A 25,829-nucleotide genomic window follows, 5' to 3' on the forward strand; every position below is an offset into this window, starting at 1 on the left:
AATGATGAACTTAATATCTCTCTCTGTTTTCATTTTTGCATGAAATATCTCTGACTTTGCATGACAAATTAGAGAGTTGCTGGAGGTTTGTGGACCAAATGTTTGTGTAGGCTCATCTGTGCTGGTTTTAAAGGAGAGTGTTTTCCTCCCTGCCTGTTTCTCATCAGAGCTCGTATATTCTTCTGTCCAAAAAGACTCTCTGATTTAGCTGTGAGGCTGATTTTATTGTAGGGATGTCTGTGTATCCTGTCATCACAAGGGGTCTTGGTGAAACTTCCCATGTTGTGCGTGTGTGTTGTGGCAATATGTTCAAGTCTGATCTTTCTCAGATGTATGTGTGAGTGTGTGCAACTATTTTATAGCTGCAAAGAGATGCAGGCAGCAAAACCTCTGCCAGAATATGTTTTCTATTAGATTTTGTAAGATGAAATTATGGGTTAGCATGGGGCTTTCATGAGGCTGCCTCTCGCACCCGTCACTGGAAGACGGCTAACACCTTCCTTTGACTCACGTTTTCCAAGATTCCTTAGTGTTAAGAGGACTTTCTTTTTGAAATGCAGAAATTAAAAGAATATGGCACAAAGCATTTTTATAGCTTTATTGAGTCTTGAGGGCAGATATATGGATTCCAGACAAAACGCAATAATAGGCCAGGCTTTTACTTTCAAATGGCCTTACCAACACTTTCCACTGGGGATTTACGTCCATGAGGAGGAACAGGGACTGTCTGAGAGTGAGATGAAGTGGATTGGAGAGCCGCACTCCTGCCCCTTCTGCCTCTCAATTAATGAGTTTCTACTCTAATTAACTAACTTCTCCCACTCCACTTTCCTGATTTGGAGGTTTTATCCCAAACTGAGATAAATCGCACACACTGTAAATTTTGTTAATCTCAGTGTAAATATAAAATACCACTGGTATTTTATTATGTCTGTTTGGTTAGCATTTGTGTCCATATGTTACTGGTCCTATTGGTAGGACTGAGATTCTCCCTTGTCCCTGGTAGAGACCCTAGTCAATTCTGGCGTAACTGAGTATAAAGCACCTCCTAAATTCCTACATCTATTCACAGAGAAGTTCAGCCTTTTAGAAAAGACAGGGTTAAGAGAAATAAAGCTTGGGTATGAATGTCAACACTCACAACTTCAAGGGTAGTGAGTGGAGATGCATCTGATTGTTCCTGTGCTGAAGTGCTGTGTAGTGGTCTACAAGTGCTCCCATTACAAATTCAAGCAGACCTGTAGCAAACACAACAGAATTGTATTTTCCCCACCGCTTTGGAGGCTAGAAACCAAGACCCAGGTCCTGGCAGCTCTGCCTCCCCTTGAAGTCTTGGTCTTACCGAAGGCTTGTTTCTGGATGCATCCTCACATAGTCTTTACTTGTGACCCCTACACATCCCCAGAGTCTTTCAGTGTCCAAATTTTCTTATTTGGACACCAATTAGATTGTGTGAGAAATGACTCATGGAGTCTCATTTTAACCTAACAACCATTTTTAATGTTCTTCTCTCTGTGTCCCTCTCTGAAGTATTGAGACTCTCATGTATTTAGGGAAGCTGGGAAAACCACTCAGCCCATATGAGGCAGGGCGGTAGAAAAGTGGGTTCCCTCCTGTAATCTGGAGGCAGCACTAATCTTTGCTGAACCAAGTCTCAGGCAGGACTCTTCAGTTCTCACATCCATGGCTATCGGAATCCACTGACTCAGAACCACTGTGGGTACTGTAGTGTTGAGCGTGAGCACATTTTGTAACGTGTAAAATGATGTAAACACAAAATAATGTCATAACTAGAATACCTGTGAGGATACGTTGGCAACTTTCAGAAAATTTAAAATATAAAATGTGAAGGCCCCTTGCAGACACTTGGCTGAAATCAGTTTCCTGGCTGCTCCTTTTGGCTGAAGCAGAGGTGACGATAAAGGAAGGTGACTGGGTTAAGACACACTTCAGAAAAGACAATAAGAAGGTGAGCAGATAAGCCAAACATCTGGATAATTTAAAATGAATGGCTTCCCGTCTGTGACACTGCTATTTAAAAGGCCTTTTCGTTTTTTCCTTTCAGTAACTTCCCGACTTTCATGATCTGGCTGAGTTTAGGGTGGGAGTCTCTTAAGCCTGACCCTAGCCAGCAGGCATTTTCCTTTCCTCTACACTCGGGCTTGAGGGCCAGGAACTCTCCTCAAAGATGTGACTTTGTAAGAGAAAGCAGATTGGGACATTTGCCATAATCTCTGCATGTCTTTTCTGAAACTTAACAGCAACTTAATGTGTGGAAATGAAGGCTCCTAAGTGGTGAACACTGGCTTGCTGAGAGTGTACTTGGGTGCCCACATCGAGGAGTACAAAGATAGTCTTCCTATCTTCTTCACAAGCTCTTGGGACAAGACTGAGCTCAAAACAGAGGTGTTGGAGCCTACTGGTTAAGCATACATCTGTCTTAGAATAGAATCTGCCTGATAGAAAGCATTAAATATTTTTGGGGTAAACTCCCCCCATAGACATAACACACAAACACACAAACACACACACACACACACACACACACACACACAAACACACACAAACACACATGAACAGTTTTTTGAGACAGGACATTGTCTGTGGTCTCTAACTTGTGTTCTCCTTAACTCAGCAGGCAGAACAGTGGAATTAAACATGCCCCACCATGCTCAACTATACTATTTGTAAATTAGAAAAATTACAAATATTAATTTGCACGTTGCAATACATTCTTAATTTTTTTTTCCGAGACAGGGTTTCTCTGTATTGTTTTGGAGGCTGTCCTGGAACTGCTCTGTAGATCAGGATGGCCTGGAAGTCACAGAAATCTGCCTGCCTCGGCCTCCCAGAGTGCTGGGTTAAAGGTGTGTCACCAGTGCCCGGCTGCAATACATTCTTTTAAAAAGCCATTTGTAACGGGAACATACTATTGGTATGTAAAATCAAGTAAATAAAACATATGATACTTATCACTACGCATGCCACATAACCTGTACAGCAAGCTGATCAGGAGGAAACAGTAGGACTACATTGAGTTCAGGGTCAGCCTGGGCTACAGAGTGGTAGTCCAGCCTGGACTCAGATTTGTGATCCTCTTGCTAAAGCCTTTCATGTGCTTAGATTACAGGTGGGTTCCATATGCTGGCTTCCCCTAGTTTTTCTTTTTATGAAAACCTACTGACAAATTCATGATGGCTATAAACTGAAATGGCTTTTTTAAACTTGATTTGATAATGAGAACATTTCGTAGTGACTCTTCAAAGCGGTTATCAGTTTCTTGAAACTTCGCAGGGTAGTTTTAAAAGTTTTAATTGAGGCTGACTCAGTTTAGAAAACTGTAATAGAACTGAGTCTACTTACCGTCCCCCTGATAAATTAGGATGGTGTGATATGCATCTAGTGACCAAATAATTAAATAGGAAGTATTCTTCATCATATAAATCTCAAAGGAGGAGAAAATATTTCAAGATGTACAAGAGATAGTATTTGAGCTGAGGACTCTTTTAATCAGTGGAATTAAACTTCTGGTGTAAAGTATTCCTGATATCTTCCTGCTGCTCGCTTTTGCTTTAATCTTGCTAAATAGCTTCCATGTAAATAACATTCAGAAACATCTTAGGTTAACTGCAGTTTGAACGTAAATGATCAGCTTTCAGCGTCACGGAATTTTGAAATGGCAATGTTGTTGTATCTGGAGAATTAAGGATTCTTCAACATTTAGTAGAGCATCTTCCCCACCCATTTCCCTGTAAGAAGGAAGAGTACTGAGGAATGACTTTTTGGGAGGAGGACAGAGTTGCCTTAGCTGTGGGAAGATAATCTCCAACAGTTTGCCTTTCAATTCTGTCACAACCTGGGCCATCTTTAAATGGATTTCCTTTTCCAGTTTTGGAGGATTGTGTGGTGGGGTGGAGAGGATTGCTGTTGCCTTCCGTCCCATAAATGTCCTGTAATGGCTTATGGGAAAAGCTCTCAGGAATGGAAGGGAAATTTGCCAAAAGGACTCCTTTAGTTGCAGGATTTACCTTTGCAGAAAGCACACACATACGTTTTGTGTGAAGGCCCTTCACCACCTCGCCTTCCACGTTTAACTGTGAAAGAGGCTCTTTCTCACATCTTGTGACCTTTTCCACAGACAGCAAGACGGCAAGAATTTATTAAGTGGTAGTTGCTTATGAAGTTATCATTTCTGACCCTGACAGGTTTACAGTCTAGTTGGAGGAGATCAAGAGGCAAACGAGCAAGCAGTTCCAAGTGTAATGATAAATGACAGCCTAATTCTAGTGCCTCCCATTGCCCCTGGACCTAGAGACATCTCTGCCCAGGCAGCCGAGTACCCTTCTCAAAAATGTCCTTGCTCTGTGTGATTCTGAAATACATCACTTCTCCTCAAACTAAGACAGGATTGAGATGTTATAGTATTTTTCTTCAATCGCCTTCCCTATTAGCCAAGTATTTGCATATTAACTAGAGCTTTCTCAATCTAATGGCTTATCCCTAAAGAGAGACTTTAATGAAGGGATTATGGGTTAAGTGGCAAATGAGTGCCAACGACATTTAGGTAAGCCAATTAACCTGATGGTTTTTCACGGTTAATTATCATTGTGTGAGGGGAGGTTAGTGCTCAGAGTGAGTGAACTACTTTTAGATGAAGGGATAATTCCCTCCATACTTAAAACAATTTAGAATTGTCTAAAAAGGTGAATGACGCTTCCTATACTAGTCCTCTCTAATTAGAATTGAGTTTATCAGTTAATGTCTTGGATACCTGCTGTATGATACCTTCCAAAACATGAATAAGATGTGTCTTCTGTTTGAGGAGTAAACAGTATGGTTGGGGAGAAAATTATGTTCCAAGAAGGACAGTGACTCACCCATAAAGGTTATTGGGGAGTCACCAGGAACAGTAGCACCAAAAGAGATAGTGGCTGTTACCTCTGCTGTTCTGTTCTTCCTTCTTGCTGGCTTTTCAAACGTATCACCGTTTCTCCTGTTCTGTGGTCTTTGGAACTACTGACTGTATTTCTGGCAGCGTATCCCCCCAGCGCCATCGCTGCCTCATTAACTTTCTCCCGTGGATGTAGGCTTGCATTCCTGATGCAAGTTTCTGACCTTCTGAAATGGCATGGTTCTGTTTTATGTTCTACTATAGCTGTTAGTATTTTTATTACAGGTGGATTTATCACACTGCCACGAAATTCCCCATACATTATTTGCTGCTTCTGTTAGCTTGAGTATTACTCAAAGTCAGGAATTTTTTTTTTTTTTTTACTATTTCACACGACCTTCTATCTGTTTTGCCCTTTGAAGTCCCTATCCCATTACCAGGCAGATGAATAACCTGGCTGGTGAATACTTTCTTTTACAGAATCAATCTTTTTTTTTAATTGGGCAATGATATTCTATTGGGAAAGGAAAGGGGATATTAAACACACCTGTGTGTCACTCTTTAACACCCGCATTCCTTCTGAAACATGTCTTGTATATTATCCCATTGAAGATCCTTGGAACTCTTCATAAGAAGTCAGTATTATTAATGGGAATGCACCGGTACCCAAAGACAAATGCAGATACATTCAGCGATGGCAACTAGGAATTGCTTTTCATGTAGTTTCCAAATAAGCATGCTGCAGTGATGCAGTGAAGCATATGCATATGGCCTAGGAGACAAGAAATGGTTTGAGCCAAGGAAAAGATACTGCAGATTTTGAATGACATTGGGATGTTTATGTGTAGAGGTAATGAGAGATTGACTGAGGAGGTTTTGAAATGGTAGCCGTGTGTTCTCTCTCTCTCTCTCTCTCTCTCTCTCTCTCTCTCTCTCTCTCTCTCTCTCTCTCTCTCTCTTTCAAGAAAATAAATAGGGAATGGTAAGAGACTTCCAGGGAGTGAAGGTGGAGTTAATGCTATATTTCTGGAACTTTGAAGCTCATAGAATGCATAATGGATCAAAGTGCTAAGGCAGGCAATAGGCATAGCTATTGAGTTCAGTTTAACGATATTTATTGCATGCCTAAGATACATTGGTCACTGGGAGGAGAGACATAATTTCTTTCCTGAGGAGACCTACAGCCTAATGAAGGAAGAATACAAATGGCCAAGCAATTCTAGAATGCTTGCCGGGCAGCATAAGCTGGAAATAATGAAACTCTGAATAAAGATTTTTATGAAAGGGACAAAAGGTGGATTCATGGGATTTTCTGATGTGGCGAAAAGTCTCAAAATATGCTTAAACATTTTAAAGATAGATGCAGAGACAAAGAGAGAAGGGCCCTCATGCACAATCTTGAGTTCCGTGATGGATCAATGATAGATAGTACTTAATGTGGGCACTGAGAAAGATGGAGATGGTTGGTAGGGACGTTCTGTGTGGATTCAGTCTTACTAAGTATAAGGTACAAAAAGAGCAACTGCCCCATTATATGAGAACCGTATAATGATGTGATACTTAACAGTTTTGATCACATGTGTTAGACTAACATCTTTATGACTAAGGTACATCTGTTGACTTTAGGCACAGCAGGATCCAACTATACTAAGAAGTGACTGTTTTACTGTTCACTATGGTTTCTAATGACATGACTTGACTTTACTCTCAGATACACCATGTCTTTCTAAGATCTCATCTCATTCTCAAAATAAGAGGCCCTTTCTCAAGGATTATCACTATCATCTTGAGTCTGACTGGTTGGCTTACCTTTCATTTAGTTGTCTGGTTCAGGGATGGAGACAAAGAGCTTTTGTACAACGAGAGACAGAATTCCAAGACCTTTCCTGAGGTTTGAGGACAGCCTTAACCTAAGGACTGAGAGTAAGCTGGAGCTGTTTTCTAAAGGAAATACTGAGACACCTGTACTAGCAAGAGTAGGTCTGCAAAAACAGCAAGCAATTTTGTAACACATTAAAGTGACTTTGCCTGATATGCTCCTTACCAGGACTTTGCCAAGAAGGGTTATTATTACCTGCAAACTGTACATCAGGAAGCAAAGGTGATATTCTTGGTATTAGTAGGGAAATCACGATTCCATTATTTGTCCCATAAATGTGGGCAGTAAGAAATGTAGCTTGTTAGCAGGCTGGAGAGATGGCTCAGTAGTAAAGACCTGAGGCCTTGAGTTTGATCCCTGGGACCTGTGTAGCATGTAGTGGGAGGCATAGACAGGAGAATCTCCTGGAAGCTTGCTGGGCAACTGGTTTATCATATGCAAAGGCAAAGGACAGACAAGCAACCCTCCCCAACCAAGCAATAATAAGAGACCTTGTCTCACAAGCAAGGGGGGAAGTGGATGGCAACTGCCCACAATTATTGTCCTCTGATCTCTATACACTTGTTGTGTATGTGGGTATATGATGTGTGTATGAATGCTGGTACACTTAGATGTTACGGTGTGTGTGTGTGTGTGTGTGTGTGTGTGTTTGTGTGTGTGTGTGTGTTGGCCAGAGCGCAACATCAGGGAGGCTTCTACTGTGGGATCCTGGAATCCAACTCAGATAGTCGGTACTGTGCAGCAAGCATCTCCCCAACCCAAGCCTAAAGGAGCTTGAAGTGAAATACTCATAGCTTTGAACCTTTGAGTTTGAAGAGTCAAAATCCAAGTAAGTGTTGAAAGCACATGTATTGTTTGTATTGTTACTAGCAACAATGGTTTGTTCTTAATGTTAGTGGTGGTCATGATGACAGCAGCTAACACAAGTATGTATATTTGCACATGTGTATGTGTATTGTATTATACATTCGTGTGTCCCAAGTACATGGTAGAGTGCATGTACACATGATCACTTACACTACACATTGTGTTCCATATAGGAATATATTTTTTGCTTATTTCTTGTGTTGACCTGACAAGGCATGTCCATTTATTTTCAGCTTACAAAAGAGAATACCAAGGTACTAAGAGATGAAGGCATACTGTACTATCATTTCAGTGTATGACCAGTAGGATCCAGAATATATTATTTTTGTCTTTACACTCCTCTGTCTTCTCCTTCCTGGTATCTAACCCAAGGCCATGTGTGTGCTGGGCAAGGACTCTGCTACTAAGATGCATCTCCAACGTCATTTCCTTAGGCTTTGTATCGTGTTACGTTGCTTCAGCTTAGATGTTTCTGTTTGCATACTGCTAAAGCAGGGTTAGTTTACTAAAGACATTCTTTTTCTTTTTTTCTTGCTTGTAAAACCAATTTTAGCCTATTGCAAAGTTGTCCCCCACCCCCAGCCCTAGTTTTAAGGCTCGGCCTTTACTTACATTTCAGCACAATAATAGCAGGGCAATATACCTTTGCTGGTTGAAGCATCATTGTGCTCTGAAGGACTAGGTCATCTCTTGTGAGGATGCTTGAGACTGAAAAGGTCAGCAGGTTCAGGAAATAGCTGCATGAACATGCACTCCACAGCAGTTGACGGGATGGTGACACATCATTGTTCAGCAGTGCTGGCCTTTGTCAACATTTCCTAAGGGGCGGGGGAATCACAAGGCAGCAAGAACAGAGAGCTAAACATGAACAAAAGGAGAAGCAGGTTAAGACCTCTGTGTGAGCTGGAGCGACTGGGTTGTCTTGCTATAAAGACAATCTCTGGTCCTGTCGTCTTTAGAGAATTCTGCCCACAAGTGTTGCTCTTCCATTCATGCCGCTTTGCCTCCCATCTCCCGCCCTCCCACTTTGCCCAGATGGAAATTTTCCTGATTCTTTAGTATCTTTCTTAGTTTTCTGATACCAACTCATGAAAGCAACCTCCGGAGTTAGACCAGTGTGCAACTCTGGTTTGCGTTAAGGTGTTCCATTAGCTGTGAAATAGCAGAAGGCATTTTCTCTGTGCCTAGTTTGGACTCATAGGAGGAAATGCAAATGGATCAAAATCTGTTTTGCTTAGTGCCAAATGAGTACTCCCCATCCTACCTGAAGATCACTCAGATCTGTTAAGGCTCCTTTGGTCTGTCTTCCCTAATGCGATGTTGAATGGTGTCATAATGCACCCCCTTGTCATGGACTAGCATGTGTGATGGACTTTATTAAAGCCCAATGCAGTTTTTGTTATATGCCATATTCATTCTTTTGTCATAATAGTCAACCGTTAAAAAGTCTTGCTTAGGCTGATAGCACATGTTAAAGAATTGCATCATGCAGATGCTTCCCTCATTCTAGTATGTTCTACACAGAAATCAGGTATGGCTTTGCTTTATTAACATTGTTAGCCTTAAATGTTTTGTTTGCTTGCTTTTTTTTTTTTTCATTACAGGGTATAAATTTGTTGCTGTGCTTCAGGGGCTCCCCCCTCCAGTGAAAGTTTAAGGTTTACTCATCTTATTCCTTGTTCAGAAACCCTCATTTTCTGAGGGGTAGATGTCATTTATCTCTGCTTGATGCAGGTTCCTAGGTCTATTGCTATCATGAGAAGACATTTCTGCTGCTTTGAACAGATTTCACAGGTTGCTTGACTTTCCCTTTTTCTCAGAATGGTTTTACAGAATTGAACACATATCATAGAATAACTGGGTCAGGGAAGACTATTCTCCATCCTTCCTATACCTCCCATTTCAAGGGTGAAGCATTATCTTAAATATTCGCTGTGGTATTAGTAGGGCCCCCATCCTAAAATGCTTTGACCTGTGCTCTGAGGCTCTGACATGTAAACGTCAGTGGTTTTACATTGATATTAGAGATATGCACGTCATTGTGAAGGGTAAGCCATTCAAGCTTCATTCTGAATTTCTTGAAATCTGTGCTCGCTGAATACACTGTTTGGCAGTGTGTCAGTTTTTCATATTTCTTTTAAATTTTAATTATAACCCATCAAGTCTTAAGCAATTACTTCTGGGTTAGAATCTTGATGAATGTCATAGCAGGGTGTTTTAATTTAATGGATCCAGAAAAACATCTGTTTCTAATATTTTAAAAGCCAATTTATATGGAAATTCATTTACTATACAGTCAATACACGGAGACTTGAAAAATCAAATGGAAAAATCAAACAACTGTGATGTCGTCGGTCTTCCATTAACAAAGGACTTAACTATGTGTAGGTTCAGCTAGGTGTTACAAGGTGACGCTCAGTCTCCTAGCTTAAAAGAAATAGCAACTTAATCTTAGAGAAATGGGACCATTGAACAGGGCTAGTGTCCTTAATTGCTTTGGTCGATTGTGTGCAACTTCTGTTCTGGGCCATGGTGACTACAGCAATTCAGTGGTAGTTCATATTCTAAAGGAGGTACCTGGGAGAGGAGTGGCTAAACTCTCTGGATGCTTTCTGGAATCAATAAATCAAAGTTAGCCACATGACTATATTTAACATTAAAGGAAATATGAGAGGGAACTCAAAACCTTCTAGTAAGATAAAAGAGGAAAAGCTTAAACATTGAGGGAACAATGAACTGTTTCTCTTGTGCAAGTTTAAGAAGTAGTTTTCACAGATTGTCTTTGTATTAAACATTTAGCGTTAATTAGTTCTCATAAATAGATAATAAAGAACACTAGCATAGTTGAAGGCGGAGAGTAGACAACTACCAATAACTAATAGCCTTTTTAAATTTTAAATTCCACATTTACCTGATTTCAGAGTTCATTTGTCTATTAGATATTATGACTGACTTTATTTTAAGACTTTACCTTGTTACTTGTACAATAATAGTAACAGCTAATAATGTAGAGGTGTCATTTGTCCTAGAGTCCCTACAATGCTCATGGGTCTATAAAACTGTGACCTCTGCTTCACTGTGTTGAAGATAAATGGACGATTATAAGTGTTCCTTAAGGAGTTTCAAGGTAAAAGTGTATCATAGAAACAGAAGGGTCCAAGTTTCTAGTTGAGCACCCGTTCTGTTTTTCTCCTTTTGATGACATAAATATGTGGTGTTTTCAGCAACTGTATCTTACTATCAGGTCTAATCAAGAGCATTAGCAGTAGCTTGTAATGTTTGGGGGAAGGGGAGAGCTATAGGACCCATTTGGCCAATGACTTAAAAAGATGCAATCCTTTCCTGGTATTGGGGATTTTACTTGGTAGCATATGGTGTCTAGTTGGGTCTTTGTAACTCCATTTAAGTTCCTTATATGTGTACACCCATGCGCGCGCGCACACACACACACACACACACACACACACACACAGAGAGAGAGAGAGAGAGAGAGAGAGAGAGAGAGAGAGAGAGAGAGAGAGAGAGAGAAGGATGGATGGATGGATGGATGGACGGAGGGAGGGAGGGAGGGAGGGAGGGAGGGTGAAGGGTTTTAGGAAGCTTCTACAGTCATAAGGTATTTTCTTTTTAATGCTTTTCATAAAGCCTTTAGTGTTAGCTACCTCTTCCTATATTCCCTTTTCTGTCCTGTCCTACCCCTCTCCATTTAACCTCCAGTCTAATTTCCTTTCATCTCTTTATAACATTATTCTATTTCCTCTTTCAAGAAAGAGTTCCTTCTCCTTCCTGGTTCTTTGCCATTTACCTACCCTCTGGATATTCTGAATTTTCTTTCAGATAATTGAATAACTCACATTCGATTATTTAATATTTGTCTTGATGTAACATTAACAATTTTATCAGTATCATTCTGAACAAGGATTACTAAAAACTATGACTGATAAGATAATTACACTTTCTCTTAAATAGATACTTAAGCAAACATAACCATTGACATTTTCACATTTTTATATCTACTTAAATGTCTACAGTGATATATGGATTACATTTTGGGAATCACAGAATAGTGAAAATATCACAAACCATGATGCTCTACTATTCCAAACCCACGTGACTTTGAACCAGTAGTTAATCTTTCTCAGCCATAATTTCCTTACCTGAGAGATGCTGAATATATGATATCAGACAATAGCAAAATTTTGCCAGTGCTGTTCCAAAGTTTAAATGAGAAGATGTAGCCAAGGGGACCAGAGTGTTTGGCAGACAGCAAGGTTCCAATAAACAATAAACCCTTCCTCTTTGACATTTACTTGGATGTGTGAGGCATATAATACTGGAAATGAATTCAAGCCAGAGGATAGTGAAGTGTCACTATGTTTTTTAAAGGAGATAGCATGAGAATGTGGAAATTGGAATGCTGTAGCGTAAATGAAGGCAGGGAGATAACACCAGGGGTAGGTTGAGAGCGTTCTTACCTCTATCATTTCTCTTGGCTGTAGCTCCTTTGTGGTCTAGAGACCAGCAGCATGGACACAACCCATGACCATATTCGTTTCTGGTGGTCTGCCTTCTCCCCACTCCTCCATCAGAGCCCTCCTTTGCCCTGATATTCAGGCGTTGTATGGGTATGAGAAGCACCACACTAGGACCTGGTATCTATCTATTTTTAGGAAGTCCTGATGATGGATCTAGCTGTATCCCAAATAGTAGCAGCACCTGGGCTATCTGAAAAATGAAAAGTCACATGCCATCACTAACCAGGAGCCTGAAGGCTGTGGTCTTTCTCTCTCTCTCTCTCTCTCTCTCTCTCTCTCTCTCTCTCTCTCTCTCTCTCTCTCTCTCTCTCTCTCTCTCTCTCTCTCTTTCTTTCTTTCTTTCTTTCTTTCCCAGAGTTCCACACGAGTTTCCAATCATTTGTTTGGAGCTGCCACAGGAGGCCCTTGTAGTCGGTTGTTTGTCAAAGGCTGTGTTCATGGAGGGGCCAGCTTCCCAGGATACCAAAGGAGCCCTCACCATAGCCTTAGCAGGCATTAAGGGGATGTTTTGGGCTCAACCTCTGTAAACTGGGAATCCAGTCATCAAGTATAATAGCAAGTCTTTGAGGAAGACAGTATCTCATCAGTGTCAATTCCTTTATTTAAAAACATGTAACTTTTTTACATTTGATTTTTAATATATTTTGTTTTTCAGCCGTGCTATCAAGACTAATCAGGACCTGCTCCCAGAAACCCCATGGACACACATTTTCTACAATGATTTCTGGGGGACTCTTTTAACTCACAGCGGTAGCCACAAGTCCTACCGGCCGCTCTGCACTCTTTCTTTCCGACTGAACCATGCCATCGGAGGACTGAATCCCTGGAGCTACCATCTTGTCAATGTCCTGTTGCACGCGGCTGTCACCGGGCTCTTCACTCGCTTCTCCAAGGTCCTCCTCGGGGACGGATACTGGACCTTCATGGCCGGCTTGATGTTCGCTTCCCACCCCATTCACACGGAGGCAGTTGCGGGCATCGTGGGACGGGCAGATGTGGGCGCCAGTCTCTTTTTTCTCCTTTCCTTGCTCTGCTACGTCAAACATTGTTCTACAAGAGGCTACTCGGCCAGAACTTGGGGCTGGTTCCTGGGGACCGGACTGTGTGCAGGATGCAGTATGTTATGGAAGGAACAAGGAGTGACTGTCCTGGCAGTTTCAGCCGTTTATGATGTCTTTGTCTTCCACAGGCTGAAAATGAAGCAGATTTTACCTACCATTTGCAAAGTAAGTGTTTATTGACTCTGGAGCTTTGCGTTACTGAGTCATCTAGATGCCTGGTCCTTTGCCACCATTTAAAAAAAGCAGATTTGTTCTTCTTCAAGCAGAGTTTAAAATGAGGTCCCTTTGATCTTCCCTTAAATAGAGCCCCCCTCCCCTTTGACCTTTCTCCACCAAGTGAGGTTTCCATCGCTGCTTGTTTTATTCCTCGGGTTTCTGAACTTCTTTCCATGATTTCCAAGGTGGCAGGAGAATAATTTTGCCATGTAAAGTGTATGCACCTTTATTGCTTGCAGCTCACTTTCGTGCCAAGTTCAGTATAATCCAGTAACTGCCTGTGATGCATATTTGTAAAACAACACAGCTGATGATGGAGCTGGATGCTGGATTCCATGGAGGGGAAACCCTGTTTTTTGTTTTTTGTTTTTTTTTTTTGTTAATATGACTGTTCCTGAGTTTTGAAAACATCATCCCTTTTGGTAGTGCACTGGGAAGTTAGATACTGAAACAATGACTCACCTTCCCTTTGTTTTTAGTAGATAAGAATAGAAGAGGCCAAGTGCAGTGTGGTTGTTACAAGATTTACCCTGAGGCCAATTAAGACCTTTGCTTCCTGGTTTAATGTTTGTGTATTCCCTTAGTGATTTCAAATATAATGCTCCAAGGTTATGGAGCATTATATTTTTTTTTCTTCCTGGTAGAGCTTGGTTATGTGACTCCAGGTATGTAAATCCATGAACATAGCAAACATTCACTGCAGGTAATTTACCATTTATTTAAGCCAAGTGAATTTGCATAGGAATGAGAGAAAGACTTGGCCGATGTGACATGATGTAACTGAACATCTTCAGTTAGCGCTTTTGAGATTTGATTGATAAGTTGAGTTTATTGTCGATGGGTAGAACACTACTTAGTACAAAATGACAGAAATATATTCAAGACTACTTTAAGAATTGTTAGAGGCTTTTCATGTCATAACAGCTTTTTAAAATGAAATTCAACCCAGACACAGGTTTTCTTTTGTTTGTTTGTTTGTTTTTACTTTACGAGACAGGGTTTCTCTGTGTAGCCCTGGTTGTCGTAGAACTCACTCTGTAGACCAGGTTGGCCCTTGAACTCACAGAGATCCACCTGCCTCTGCCTTCCAAATAGGAGTGCTGGGCATAAAGACGTGTGCCACCACTGATGTCCAGCCAGATAACAGTTTATTTTTTTACAATCAAACATTCTATAATCAAACTTAGTACAATAGTATACTAAGATGAATTTGTGTGCTGAGCAATGACTGTAGGAAAATTTTAGTAGTTGTTTTTTTGTAATAAAACTATTATATTTTTGGAAGAGCATTAAAACTTTGTACAGTGAACACACTACAGTTACATACTGTGGTCTCAAACTTGAGCCGAGATGTATCGGGTGGTATCTGTGTAGTGTGAAGTACCTATGCCATGTACTTAGAGCAAGGCTCTAGGGAAATCACAAGATCCAACCCTGGTGATGTAACGGGGAGTAGGGTCAGAAACACCGATTTTCTGTATGTAAAGTAGAAGTCACTTCTGATGCTCCTAGCAACCCTCACATTGAGGGTGGAGGCCCACAGTTTAGAAACTTCCCCCAAGGGGCAGTTTTGGAGGCAGGGGTGCCTTGAGAAACTGCCTTTCTTCCTTTCTCTTTACCCCCCATCATTCAGAAGTCACCTTTGGTTTGATTTTAAAGGGAAAGGTTAAAAACACTCAGCTATGGCGTATAAATGTCTACTGTTTCAGCTCCCACATTTCTTTTGGACATGAGAGAGGACTTTACAAATTTGCTTGACTGAGCTGAGAGACTGACTTCCTGTATTGCCCAGCCAGGCTTTAAATGGGTTCATCCCACCTCAGCCTCCTCACTAGCTGGGACTAGAAGCCTGTTCTGTGGTACTCAACAAGCAGTGAATTATAGTTTTGGATACTCACATATAGAGACGCTGACAGATTCTCCTTGTTTTGACTATTTTTTCCTCTTCAAAATTCCCTTTTGCTTAAAATTGAATTGCACGAGAAACAGAAGGGAGAGATTCCAAAGCATTTATTTATTTTTACTGTTAATTAAGATTTATTTTTATGCATATGTGTATCTGTGTGGGTGCCTACTATTATTTAAGAGTTTAATTTTATTTATGTATGTGTGTGTATTTATGTGGGTGTCCATGCCTGTGAGTTTCAGAGGCCCAGTTCAGAGGGAAGGATCCCCTGGAGCTGGAGTTACAGGCATAACTGGGACCTGAACTCTGGACCTCAGGATTGAACAGCAGAGGCATTTAACCACGAGCCACCTCCTCAACCCTCTCCTTATTTATTAACCGTGGTCTTTTTGTAAAAAAAATATTTTTTACTTACTAGGCAGTGGGTGTAGTCATTGCTTTGTCTGTGACCTTTTCACTTAGAGATCAAGAATTCAGGCCAAATGAAGTTCTTTTGTGATTTCCATTAAATGTCACTTTAAGGAAAATTCTTCATTGAGTTTGATGCTAGACAAGTACCTAAGGTTTACAAGTGGAGTTCTCCATTTCAAATCTATTTTCTTTCTTACAAGGGTCATTGCAGAGACTATTTTTTTCTTTTTGCTAATATGATGTCATCAGCAATAACAAACCTTGTTGTGCTGGAATTCAGAAAGAACCCTTCCCGCTCCTTGTCTTTATGAGGATAGCAGTCTCTTTGAGGACACAGGCTCTGCAGCCTCTAGGACCCCCGATGATAGCCTGTGAAGCAGGCACCCTGGTTTCTTGTGCAGAATTTCCATTTCACTAGCTCGTTATTTTGATATGTTAATTCAGGACTTGCTTTAAGGGCCTTTAAAGTTTTCTTTGGAGAAAATTTCAGTCTTCCTAGCATATTTTCAAGGGCAGAGTTGTTTATTAGAAAGCTCCTTCCTTTAAGAATATTCCAGACAATAGTTGTAACATACGTAAAAAATTATTTGTATATGTGTCATTAGAAATCATCTGAGCTTTCTGCCATTTCTTCTGGTGGCCTGGAGTTGCTGTTTAAGAGGAATGAAATGATTCTAACAGAGGTCTTGGGAAAGGACTTAAGAGTTTTCATGGTTCAGTGTCCTGGGCTGTTGTGAAAATGCATAACAACACAGCTTTTACCACAAAAGGAATTGTGAGATGGTTTATTCTAGAGCCATATTTGAATGGCCATGTCGAGTGAACACAGCTTTTAGTTGTCCCCGGATTCGGTGTTCCAATGTGGAAGCAGTTTCATGAAGTTTTTACATTAACAAAGAAAGAAATCCATAAATCAAGACAGTTTGTTGATAGATCAATTGAAACACCAGATGTGGGTTACAGCAAGATAAGGGAATTTCTCCTACAGGCTTCAGGTGCTGTCTGATGACATGTTTAACTTTTAGTTTGGTGGGAGCTAGCAGTTAGTTAATAGTCCAAAATAGGGTTTCTTTTTTGTTTGTTTGCTTTTTAAATCTATTAGAGGATGTTAATTCCTATCCAAGGGTGTCTTATCAGGAAGCAAAAGCTAACTGGAGGTAAGGGAATTAGCATCTGGATCCCCCAGTGTTCCAGCAGCTGCTCACTGGGGTCTTTTGGTCAGTCCATGCTTGCAGATACAGTTCTTTGTAGAACTGTTCCTTGACAATACTTACCGGGAAAATTCTTGACCATTGCTTCTAGACCAAGCACCTGGAAATGGACATGGTAGAAGTAGCAAGACCCTTTATCTGATTACAGTTAATATTTTATTTTAGTTCTTTCTGTTTAAGCTCTTTCTGTCATTCATAGCTTTTGGGCCAGAGACCTTAATGTGGACCTTGGGATAATGGATTCTTTATTTTGTAAATACAAGGAAGAATAGAGATAATTTTATCATGCCCCTATATATTCAGTGGAGGTGAAGGTCACTACTAATCCCAAAGATGGGAGGAGAAAGACCACCACCCCAAATGATAATGGCCAAATAAAAGCAAGCAATTATTAAAGTAAGCTTTCATTTATTTGTGTACCTGGACTGCCTCTCCTTAAGAGTTCAGGAAGTCAACACTAGTTATGAGATACGGAACACAAGGTTTCTATAGCTCGGGGATGGGGGATTCCAAATGGGTGATTTGGTAGCAAAATAAGGCATGGTTACAGGAGCAGAACATAAGCATAAGTTAGTCCTGCAGGGACTCCTGAAGCCAAGATGTGATTGAAAGATGGGCATAACAAGGTAGTCATGAGTGGTCATATAACCTCTTGCAACAATGACAAACTCACCTTGACCATGTAAAGGTTGGGACTGTTTGAATCAACAAGATTGACTTGTTTGTTTGTTTCTGTAATTTGTATCCAAATCCTTTCCTGACCCCCAAATTCAAATGTCTACCAGGTAAATTAAATGTCACATCCTGTTATTCTTATTCCTTCATGCCTTCACTATTCCAAAATGGACAGACTTGGGTTTCTATTTGGTAGAGCCTTACATTTTTTTTGTTTAAATATTTCCTGTGACATCTAATGTTACATTTCACATTGTTTACTATTAAAAACAAATGCTAGCCCAGGGGGAAGGCTGAGGGTGTGAGCATGTTTCAAAAGCTGGGCACAGTGGCATACACTTATTGTCCAGGGTGGATAGAGATAATGCATTTCTGTGATCATCCAGCCTAGTTTACTTTGCATACTCCAGGCCAGTGAGAGACCCTGTCTCAAGGCACATGGTGGAGGCCTGCTGAGGAATGATGTCTGAGGTTACTCCTTGGCCGAAATGCATACATGCCTGCAGATATACATACTGCCTTCCTAGTGAATAAAAAATACAAATGCTGTTTGAGTCAAACAGAAATCTTTGCTATAGCTGGGTTTGGTCAATTTGACTGCAAAATTTGCTTATAAACAAGGTTCCTGTCCATGTTATTTATGTGGTTCTTGCAGTTTTGCAAAAAATATTTCACATGTAAGTGTGTGAGTGCTTGACATATAGTTAGTGTTTAATAAATACGTGATATTTCCACCTGCCAAATACTGTTCTTACTGCCCTAAAAATGTTAACACATTTAAATTATTTTACAAATGCTTACTGAGGGAACTAATGTGATTTATGAAATAATATGGTTGGATACTGACAATCTGTAATTTATTCAGTAGTTAAAAGGAATTGTCAGAGATATTAAATATCTGGAGAAATAGAACAAAAATCATTTTTAGTCGTTAGCAGTAGGGTTCTGCTTTATGAATCTACTATGTTAACCCTGTTCTTGTGTGTGATACCTGCCACAGATTAGGTACACAGTTAATTATGTAATTCACACTTAAACCTAACCTTTTAATGTATTGTTGAAGTTAATTTGGGTATACACTGACTTTTTACACAATGAGGATTCCATTCCTACATTGGTGGCTCTGGAATTAAATGGTAGAAGCCATTCATTCCAGAAAAAGTAAATTTTCTTGACCACTCACCAAATGACTATTTTAGCATTCCTTGTGTCGGTGTCACTTAGTTTTATGTGGTCCAAAATAAAGGCCAAAGGTCCTAAAAGTATGTTTAAACTGACAATATAAATAAATACTAGATAATTATCTGCCCACCAGTTTTTATAGCCTCCGATAATCCTAAGAGGTATATGGTAAATAAAAATCAACAAAAGCAATCTTTTTTTTTCTTATCCAGAATTAGTTGTGTGATACTACAGGTCTGTGCTAATGAAATCAACATTTGGATTAGGGCCAGCAAGTTGGTGATAGGAATTAGCCAGAGAGTATGGAGAAGCCAGGCAGATGGAGAAGACAGACACACAGGAAGGAGCAGTAGGGAGGGCCTTGGAGTTTTGTGGTCTTTTGCTTTGGGACAGCTGGAGAGATGCTCTCTTGCTGGGTCTCTGGCCAAAAAGGAAGGTCAGCTGGCTGCTTATCAGACTCTCTAATGTAGCAGGTTTTCACCCCAACTTCTGACTCCCTAGTCTTTCTTGGTAACTAGAACAATAGAGACTTAGTTAGAAACTACATTTGGCAACTGCAGCCTACTCAGTTTTGGCAGGATCAGAAATCCACTAGGCCAAAGTCTGAGCTACTAGGGTCCTGACTGCAGGGCTACAGGGCCTCAGAAGGTAGTTAAAATATCAGTAGATTCAAATGCAGCCAGTAAGCAAACAGATAACACACGTTAGATGTTACTTTCTGAGAGCCATTCTCTGTGCCTGTTTAACATCTTTGAATCGTTTTATTGTGGAAACATCACTAGCTTCATCATCACGTAGTTGCAGGTGGAAAATGTGAAAACAATAAATAAGAGGGGCATAGAATCAAAAGTCAATGTAGGAATTCTAATAGTAGCACGAGATAATTTGGGAAAATGAAACCGAATAAGTTGCTTTTCAAAGAATTTCCTAAAACATGGTGTGCTGGCTAATTCCATGTCAACTTGACATAGGCTAGACTCATGTAAGAGGAGGGAGTCCCAATTGAGTAATTGTCTCCAAAAGACTCAGCTGTAGGCAACCCTGTAGACCATTTTCTTAATTGATGTAGGGCCCAGCCCTTTATGGGTCGGGTCATCCGGGGGCCGATGGTCGTTGTGTCTCTAAGAAAGCAGACTGAGTAAGCCATGAGGATCAAGCCGGCAGGTGGGACCCCACCATGGCCTCTGCCTCAGCTCTTGTCCTCCAGGTTCCTGTTCTGTTGCATTGCTGAGCTGACTTATGTCAACGGTGGACTACAGTGTGGAAGTGTAAGCCTTTGTTCCCCAGTTTGCCTTTTGGTCAAGGTGCTTCATCATAGCCATAGAGATCCTAACTAAAACACAGGGCTAGTTTTGCTTTGTAATAGTTCTTTCCAAAATGGGCAATATCTTTAAATTTGTGTCTTTATTTCACATGCATAAGATAAAAGACCAAGCTATTATATGTGAAAGTGGGAGCTACTGACACTTGAAAAATGAGTCATTTGTAGAAGTGAGTTTTTGGCTTCTATTTTTTTTTTAATGCCAAAGAGCATGTGTATTACAGAGGCTGTCCGTGGTGAATGAGCTTCCTTTTTATCTTAGTTATAACCTAAGCTTTGGATCGATGGTGAGGACAAATGTGTCAAATGGCCCTCATTGCCAGGAATTTAAGGTTTATCATGAGATTCCCTAAAGGAGTTTATGTTCCATTAAAGGACCTGGGTGCCTTACTACACAAACTGTGTGTGTTAAAAGCTGTCCCCATCTGACCATTTCATTTTGTGAATAGAAGAATACACAAAGGGAGATGCAGCACCTGCAGGTATTTGCATATTGAGTCTACATGTGCTTTTTTACTTGATTACCTGCTGGGGATGATATCAGTAGAATCTAGTCCCATTCCTAATGCTGTGAGAATCCAGATATTGCACGGTATCTGCATCTAGCCACAGTGTTTCCTAGCCTTACTGAAGCTGTAGGGCTATTTGTCATGCACTTACAAATGAATTTGGATTTTCTCCTAGTCTGCTTGTTGTTGCATTTAATATTCATGACCTGTGGTATTCTAAAACCTTAACAGCTGCCAACACTGCTAACCAGATAAGACTACAAATAAGGTCAAGGTTCAGAAATAGTTTACAATTCAGAAAGTCAGAGATTAAGAAAGCATTTCATTCCTGCAGGTGGACTCTTTTGCTCAGTTAAAATGATTCTGCCTTCCAGATGTCACACAGATTCATGCTGAATAATTTAAATTTGGGAAGTGACTACCTTCGCAATGTTCTCTAATGCTTCCATTAAGTCTTACTCCTTGGAACAGAATATATTCAGAAGTTACTTCCAAAAGAGGATTTCATCTTTGTGCCAGACAGTGTGCTTGACGACGTGGGAACAGAACGGATGCACGGGGAGGTTCTCCCTTGTAGCACTTGGAAGAGTAGTGTGTAGTTCGAAGCAGAGGCTGTAAATGCTAACTGTGATGGTGGTATTCATGGATCACCGGGAGTGCTAGGGCTGTATAGAAGACATGAAAGTTGATTTGATTAGTGAGCAAAAAAATCCTTCTAGAGAGGAGGTGCTTGAGTAGACTTACATGAAACAGTTAGAAGTAAGCATTTCATGTTGGAGAACTGAGCCAGAGAAGCGGGGGCTCAGTGGAAGTGATGTACAGAGGGAAAGTCACAGGGGAACACTTAACCGTGTTTTGTGAGATGGGATGCATGAAGTTTACAAAGGAAAATGAGTCAAGGAAGGAGTTTAAGACCTGTGTGTGATGATATGGGGCATTGTAAAACATGCTTTGGTTCCCCAAATGTAGGAAGGCACTTTATGATATTTACCTGCATGCGAACCTTGGTTGCTCCACAGAAGGAGTGTAGGACAAGCAACTTCCATTTGGCCTGTGGGCTGTGCTTTCTCTAAATTCAAGTAATGGTACCTTTCAGATGAGCCTGGGGATTAGACTCAGGAGTTGAGGTTTCCAGTTATTCAGTGGGTGTCCCGTAGTAGGATAGGTCAAATTCCTCAGCATTATAAAATACTTGTTTTCTGACCACTAGTCTTATTTTGCTTTTTACTGAGTAGTATTTGGCTTATTGTTCTCCACTCCTAATGAGAAAAACAGGGTGTCCTTAAGGCAAGGCGTTCTCCTAGGTCTGTTCTTCCAGCCTTGCCAAACAGAGTTCAGATATGCTCATGAATGACCACGAGGCACAAAATCCCTCTTTGTTTTGGACTCTTTCAAAAAGGAAGATAGAAAAAAAAAACATTAAAAGCATCCTTTTTTACATCACAGAATAAATACTCTGAATTTCACCCAGTTAAGTATGCAGTGAAAATGACACCCAAATTGGATCTCGTGATGAATAAATAATGCATCTCATTGACGTCCCTCTTTGCTGCTCACCTAACACTCTGTCTGGGGTGCGTTATTACATCATTCAGCTCAGTTTTTGATAGCCCCCTGCCTCAGAGCAATCAAACTGATTGACAGGGATATCATGGTTATCAGGTTGCTCAGACTCAGGACTGTCAGTGTCACAGAAAACTTAATGTGCTTTACAAAAAAATTGAGATCCATTGTCATCACCCAGTAAATGCCTGGGACAATGAAAATGCTAATTTGATGTTGATGTCTTAAGAAAAATTTGAGCTAGAGAAAGCCAGAATTACGAATGTATTACAGAGACCTTAGGTATGATGGCATAGAGCTGATAAAACTGTTAGAGCAAATGCATTAATGGTATACTCTGTGTGGAGAGTGTTAGACTTGTATTTTTGTGTCCGCATTCTGGGTTTGTGCTTATTGATCAGTGTCCTTTCTTCAGAAAGGATAAGGAGAAATCAGAAGGGAAAAACGGGACCCAGTGTAGTGCCATTGTGTGGGATGGTACAGTGGCAGGAAGGTCACCATGCCCTTGCCCTCCTCTCCACATGTCTTTGCAAACACTGTGGTGTCCAGATGGCTCCCGTATGCTCTGTTGGTCTGATTATAACTCTTGCATCAAGTGGAATAGCATGAATTCAGAATTTAATTCGTGTTTCTTCAGTAATGATAGCCTTGATTAGTGAAGTCAGTGTTTCCGTTCCAAAGGACTCCCCTCCCCCACTTGTCTACATGTTTATTCATTTCATTTCAGGCAAATAAGCTGCAGGAAAAATCACAATCACCATTAAGATGATAGGGAATCCATGACACCTATGTTTTGTGACATGGTTTTCATTTCCATAGTTAAGTTGCAAACAAAACAAGGACAACATGGAGAAAAATGAAAGGAAAAAAATTTAAGGCCGAGCAAGTTTTCAGTGAGTGAAGCAACAGAAAAACACCCAAAGTTTTCTTCAGTCTATGGCTACACAGAATGCACATTACCAGGTACAGGTATGTGGAGACGCTTGCTACATGCAGTATCAATTCTGAAAGTTAAAAAAGTACTTATTGAAGTAAAGAAAATAGTTACATCTGTTTGGTTGATGTAGTTGTGCCTGACTGCAATCCTACATCTTGGGAGGATCACTGGATATTTGAAGCAGATCGAGACAGACATTGCCTCAAAAAAGCCGAAAGGGGAAAGCAAAACAAACACAAACCCCCAAATATAAATTTTTGCCTACTTAAGAAGTAGAAACATGAAAACCCTTTAAGTTTTTGAATTTGAAGTTGCCGAGTTGTTGGTATTAGTAGCCCAGCTATTTGAGAGTAACGTCCTGTTTTTTACTGTGGAAGTACCTCCACTGTGTAATATGTGTGTGCGGATGTATGTGTGCTGGGTTGTGTAGTCTAAGAGAAGACCCTGCAAGAATAAAAGCATCACAGTGTGTTCAGCGTACAGCCAGCTTATGTATGAATGGTGTGAGTTCATTTCCACATTGTATGGGACACTTCGTTGAAGTGACAGGAAACACGGTCCCAGCGTAGTTGCCCATCGTGCATAGTTTCTTCTCGTGATACAGTGTGATAAAGATCAATCTTGAACCCCGTTTTTAGAGAGGCATGTGAATGATATGAGGGTGGGCTCTGCGTTTGGGAGGTGGGACGGTAGGGTAAGTCTTTGAGGGTCCTACTGGAGAAGGTGAGATGCTGAGGGTGAGCCTTGGAGGGTCACCAGTGCCCTGCTTGTGTGTTTTCTTTGCTTTCCTTTTTTTTTTTTTTTCTTTTTTATGAGACAGGGTTTCTCTGTATTGTTTTGGAGGCTGTTGGTCCAGCCCGGCCTCGAACTCACAGAGATCCGCCTGCCTCTGCCTCCTGAGTGCTGGGATTAAAGGCTTGTGCCACCACCGCCTGGCGTTTTCTTTTGTTTTTATGAGCTGCTAAGCTCTCACATAGCTTTGGCTCACCTCCTACATCCTATGTCAATGAAGCTGATGTGAATTTCTGATCCTCCCACTCCTACCTCAAGTTTGAGGGTTTCACTTCCAACCTAGGTCTCTCCCCACACAGCCACAGTGCAATCAGCTTCTGTACAACCAGCCTGCCTTGCTATCCTCACCATAATGTGCCAAAACCCCTGTTTTAGTCACTGTTCTATTGCAGTGAAGAGACACCTTGGCCAAGGCAACTCTTAGAAAACATTGAGAGCCAGACGTTGAGTTTGAGGTCAGCTGTTCTACAGAAAAAGTTCCAAAACAATATCGAGAAACCCCGTCTCAAAAAAAAGGAAAAAGAAAACATTTAATTTGGGGATTGCATGCAGTTTCAAAGTATTAGTACTTTACCACGGCAGCACACATACAGGCACAGTGCAGGAGAAGTAGCTGAAAGCTACAATCTGATCCATAGAGGAGGAGGGGGCCCCAGGGGAGGAAGGGAGGAAGAGGGGAAGACACCCTGGACTGGGTGTGGGCTTTTGGAACCCCCAAGCCCACCCCCACAAGCACACTTGCCCCAACAAAGCCTCACCTACTAATTCTTCTCAAATAGTTCTGCTTCCTGGTGATTGAGCATTCAAATGTATAAACCTAGGGGATCAATTTTCTTCAAACCACTACCCCTGAAGCTGTGAAACAAAGTACATTCTTCCTTGCCTCTTCTTCCAGTTTTTCTGTTACGATGGTCCAGAGTAACTAATAGTAGGGACGGCAGGATGGCTCGTTGGGTAAAGTGTTAGCCACACAAGGAGGAGGACCTGGATTTGGATCCATAGCAGCCGTGTAAAAGGTGGGCAGCTGTAATCCTGGTGCTGGGAAGCACAGCGATAGATACCAGGTGCTTGCTGGCCATCCAGCCTAGCTAAGTCAGCAAAGTTCAGGTTCAGTGAGACACACTATCTCAGAAAAATAAGGGAGGAGCAACAGAGGAATACACCCAGTTTTACCCACCGTCTTCCAGGAGACCATGCATGAATGACGGGGCACACATGCACACGCATGCATGCATATCACACACACACATGCACACAGGTAACTAATACAATAGATGTTGTCATTTCCCCTAGCATCTATGTATTTATGAATGGTTTATTTGCTATTTTGTGGAGTGGTTGGTTGATACACACGGCCTTGACCATTTTCGAACCTCATGGTTAGAGTTACTGGGATGGATGCTGAACTGACAGTAACTAGAGTGGAGAGCTTGCCCTCCTGTTTCCCGTGGCCAAGGACTGAAAGGAAAGCACCTTTCAGGGATCAGGGATCATTGTGAACACCATAATTTGATAGTTGTTTGGTTTTTTTTATTTGACTGAAAATAAGTAGACATGTCATGTCATTGTCAGTGTTTGACTTCCCTCTGTTGTGAGCATCTTGTCCTTATCTCTCAATTTTGTAGCCTGATTTTTCCCTTTCAGGCTCAGGAGGGTGCTGTTGCTTCTACATATGAAAAGGATCCAGGCTTTCCAGTTCTCTGTTCAACCCCCCAGCATCCTCTTTCTTCTCTATTTTCTTTCCAGCCAGGCTTATAGGCAGGAAAATTAGTTGGGGGGGGGTTGCAGGAGCTCACAGCCTTCTAGTCTCATTCTTTTGAGGGAAGGCAAGGAGCATTATCACCTGGAGGTGAATGCTAATCTCTTTTCTGCT

At 41.0% G+C, this 25,829-nt stretch overlaps 1 protein-coding gene across 2 annotated transcripts in view; it reads left to right on the forward strand.

Moving 5' to 3' along the window:
- Positions 1-25,829, forward strand: part of Tmtc2 (transmembrane O-mannosyltransferase targeting cadherins 2) — a 356,561-nt gene that overhangs the window by 138,901 nt on the left and 191,831 nt on the right. For both annotated transcript variants that reach the window (XM_005068036.4, XM_021225985.1), the window contains exon 2: positions 12,828-13,398. In XM_005068036.4, coding sequence (XP_005068093.1) covers positions 12,828-13,398 — 571 coding nt within the window. The remainder of the gene's footprint in view (positions 1-12,827; positions 13,399-25,829) is intronic.

Source organism: Mesocricetus auratus, unplaced genomic scaffold (assembly GCF_017639785.1).
Source record: "Mesocricetus auratus isolate SY011 unplaced genomic scaffold, BCM_Maur_2.0 Super-Scaffold_100011, whole genome shotgun sequence".
NCBI lineage: Eukaryota > Metazoa > Chordata > Mammalia > Rodentia > Cricetidae > Mesocricetus > Mesocricetus auratus.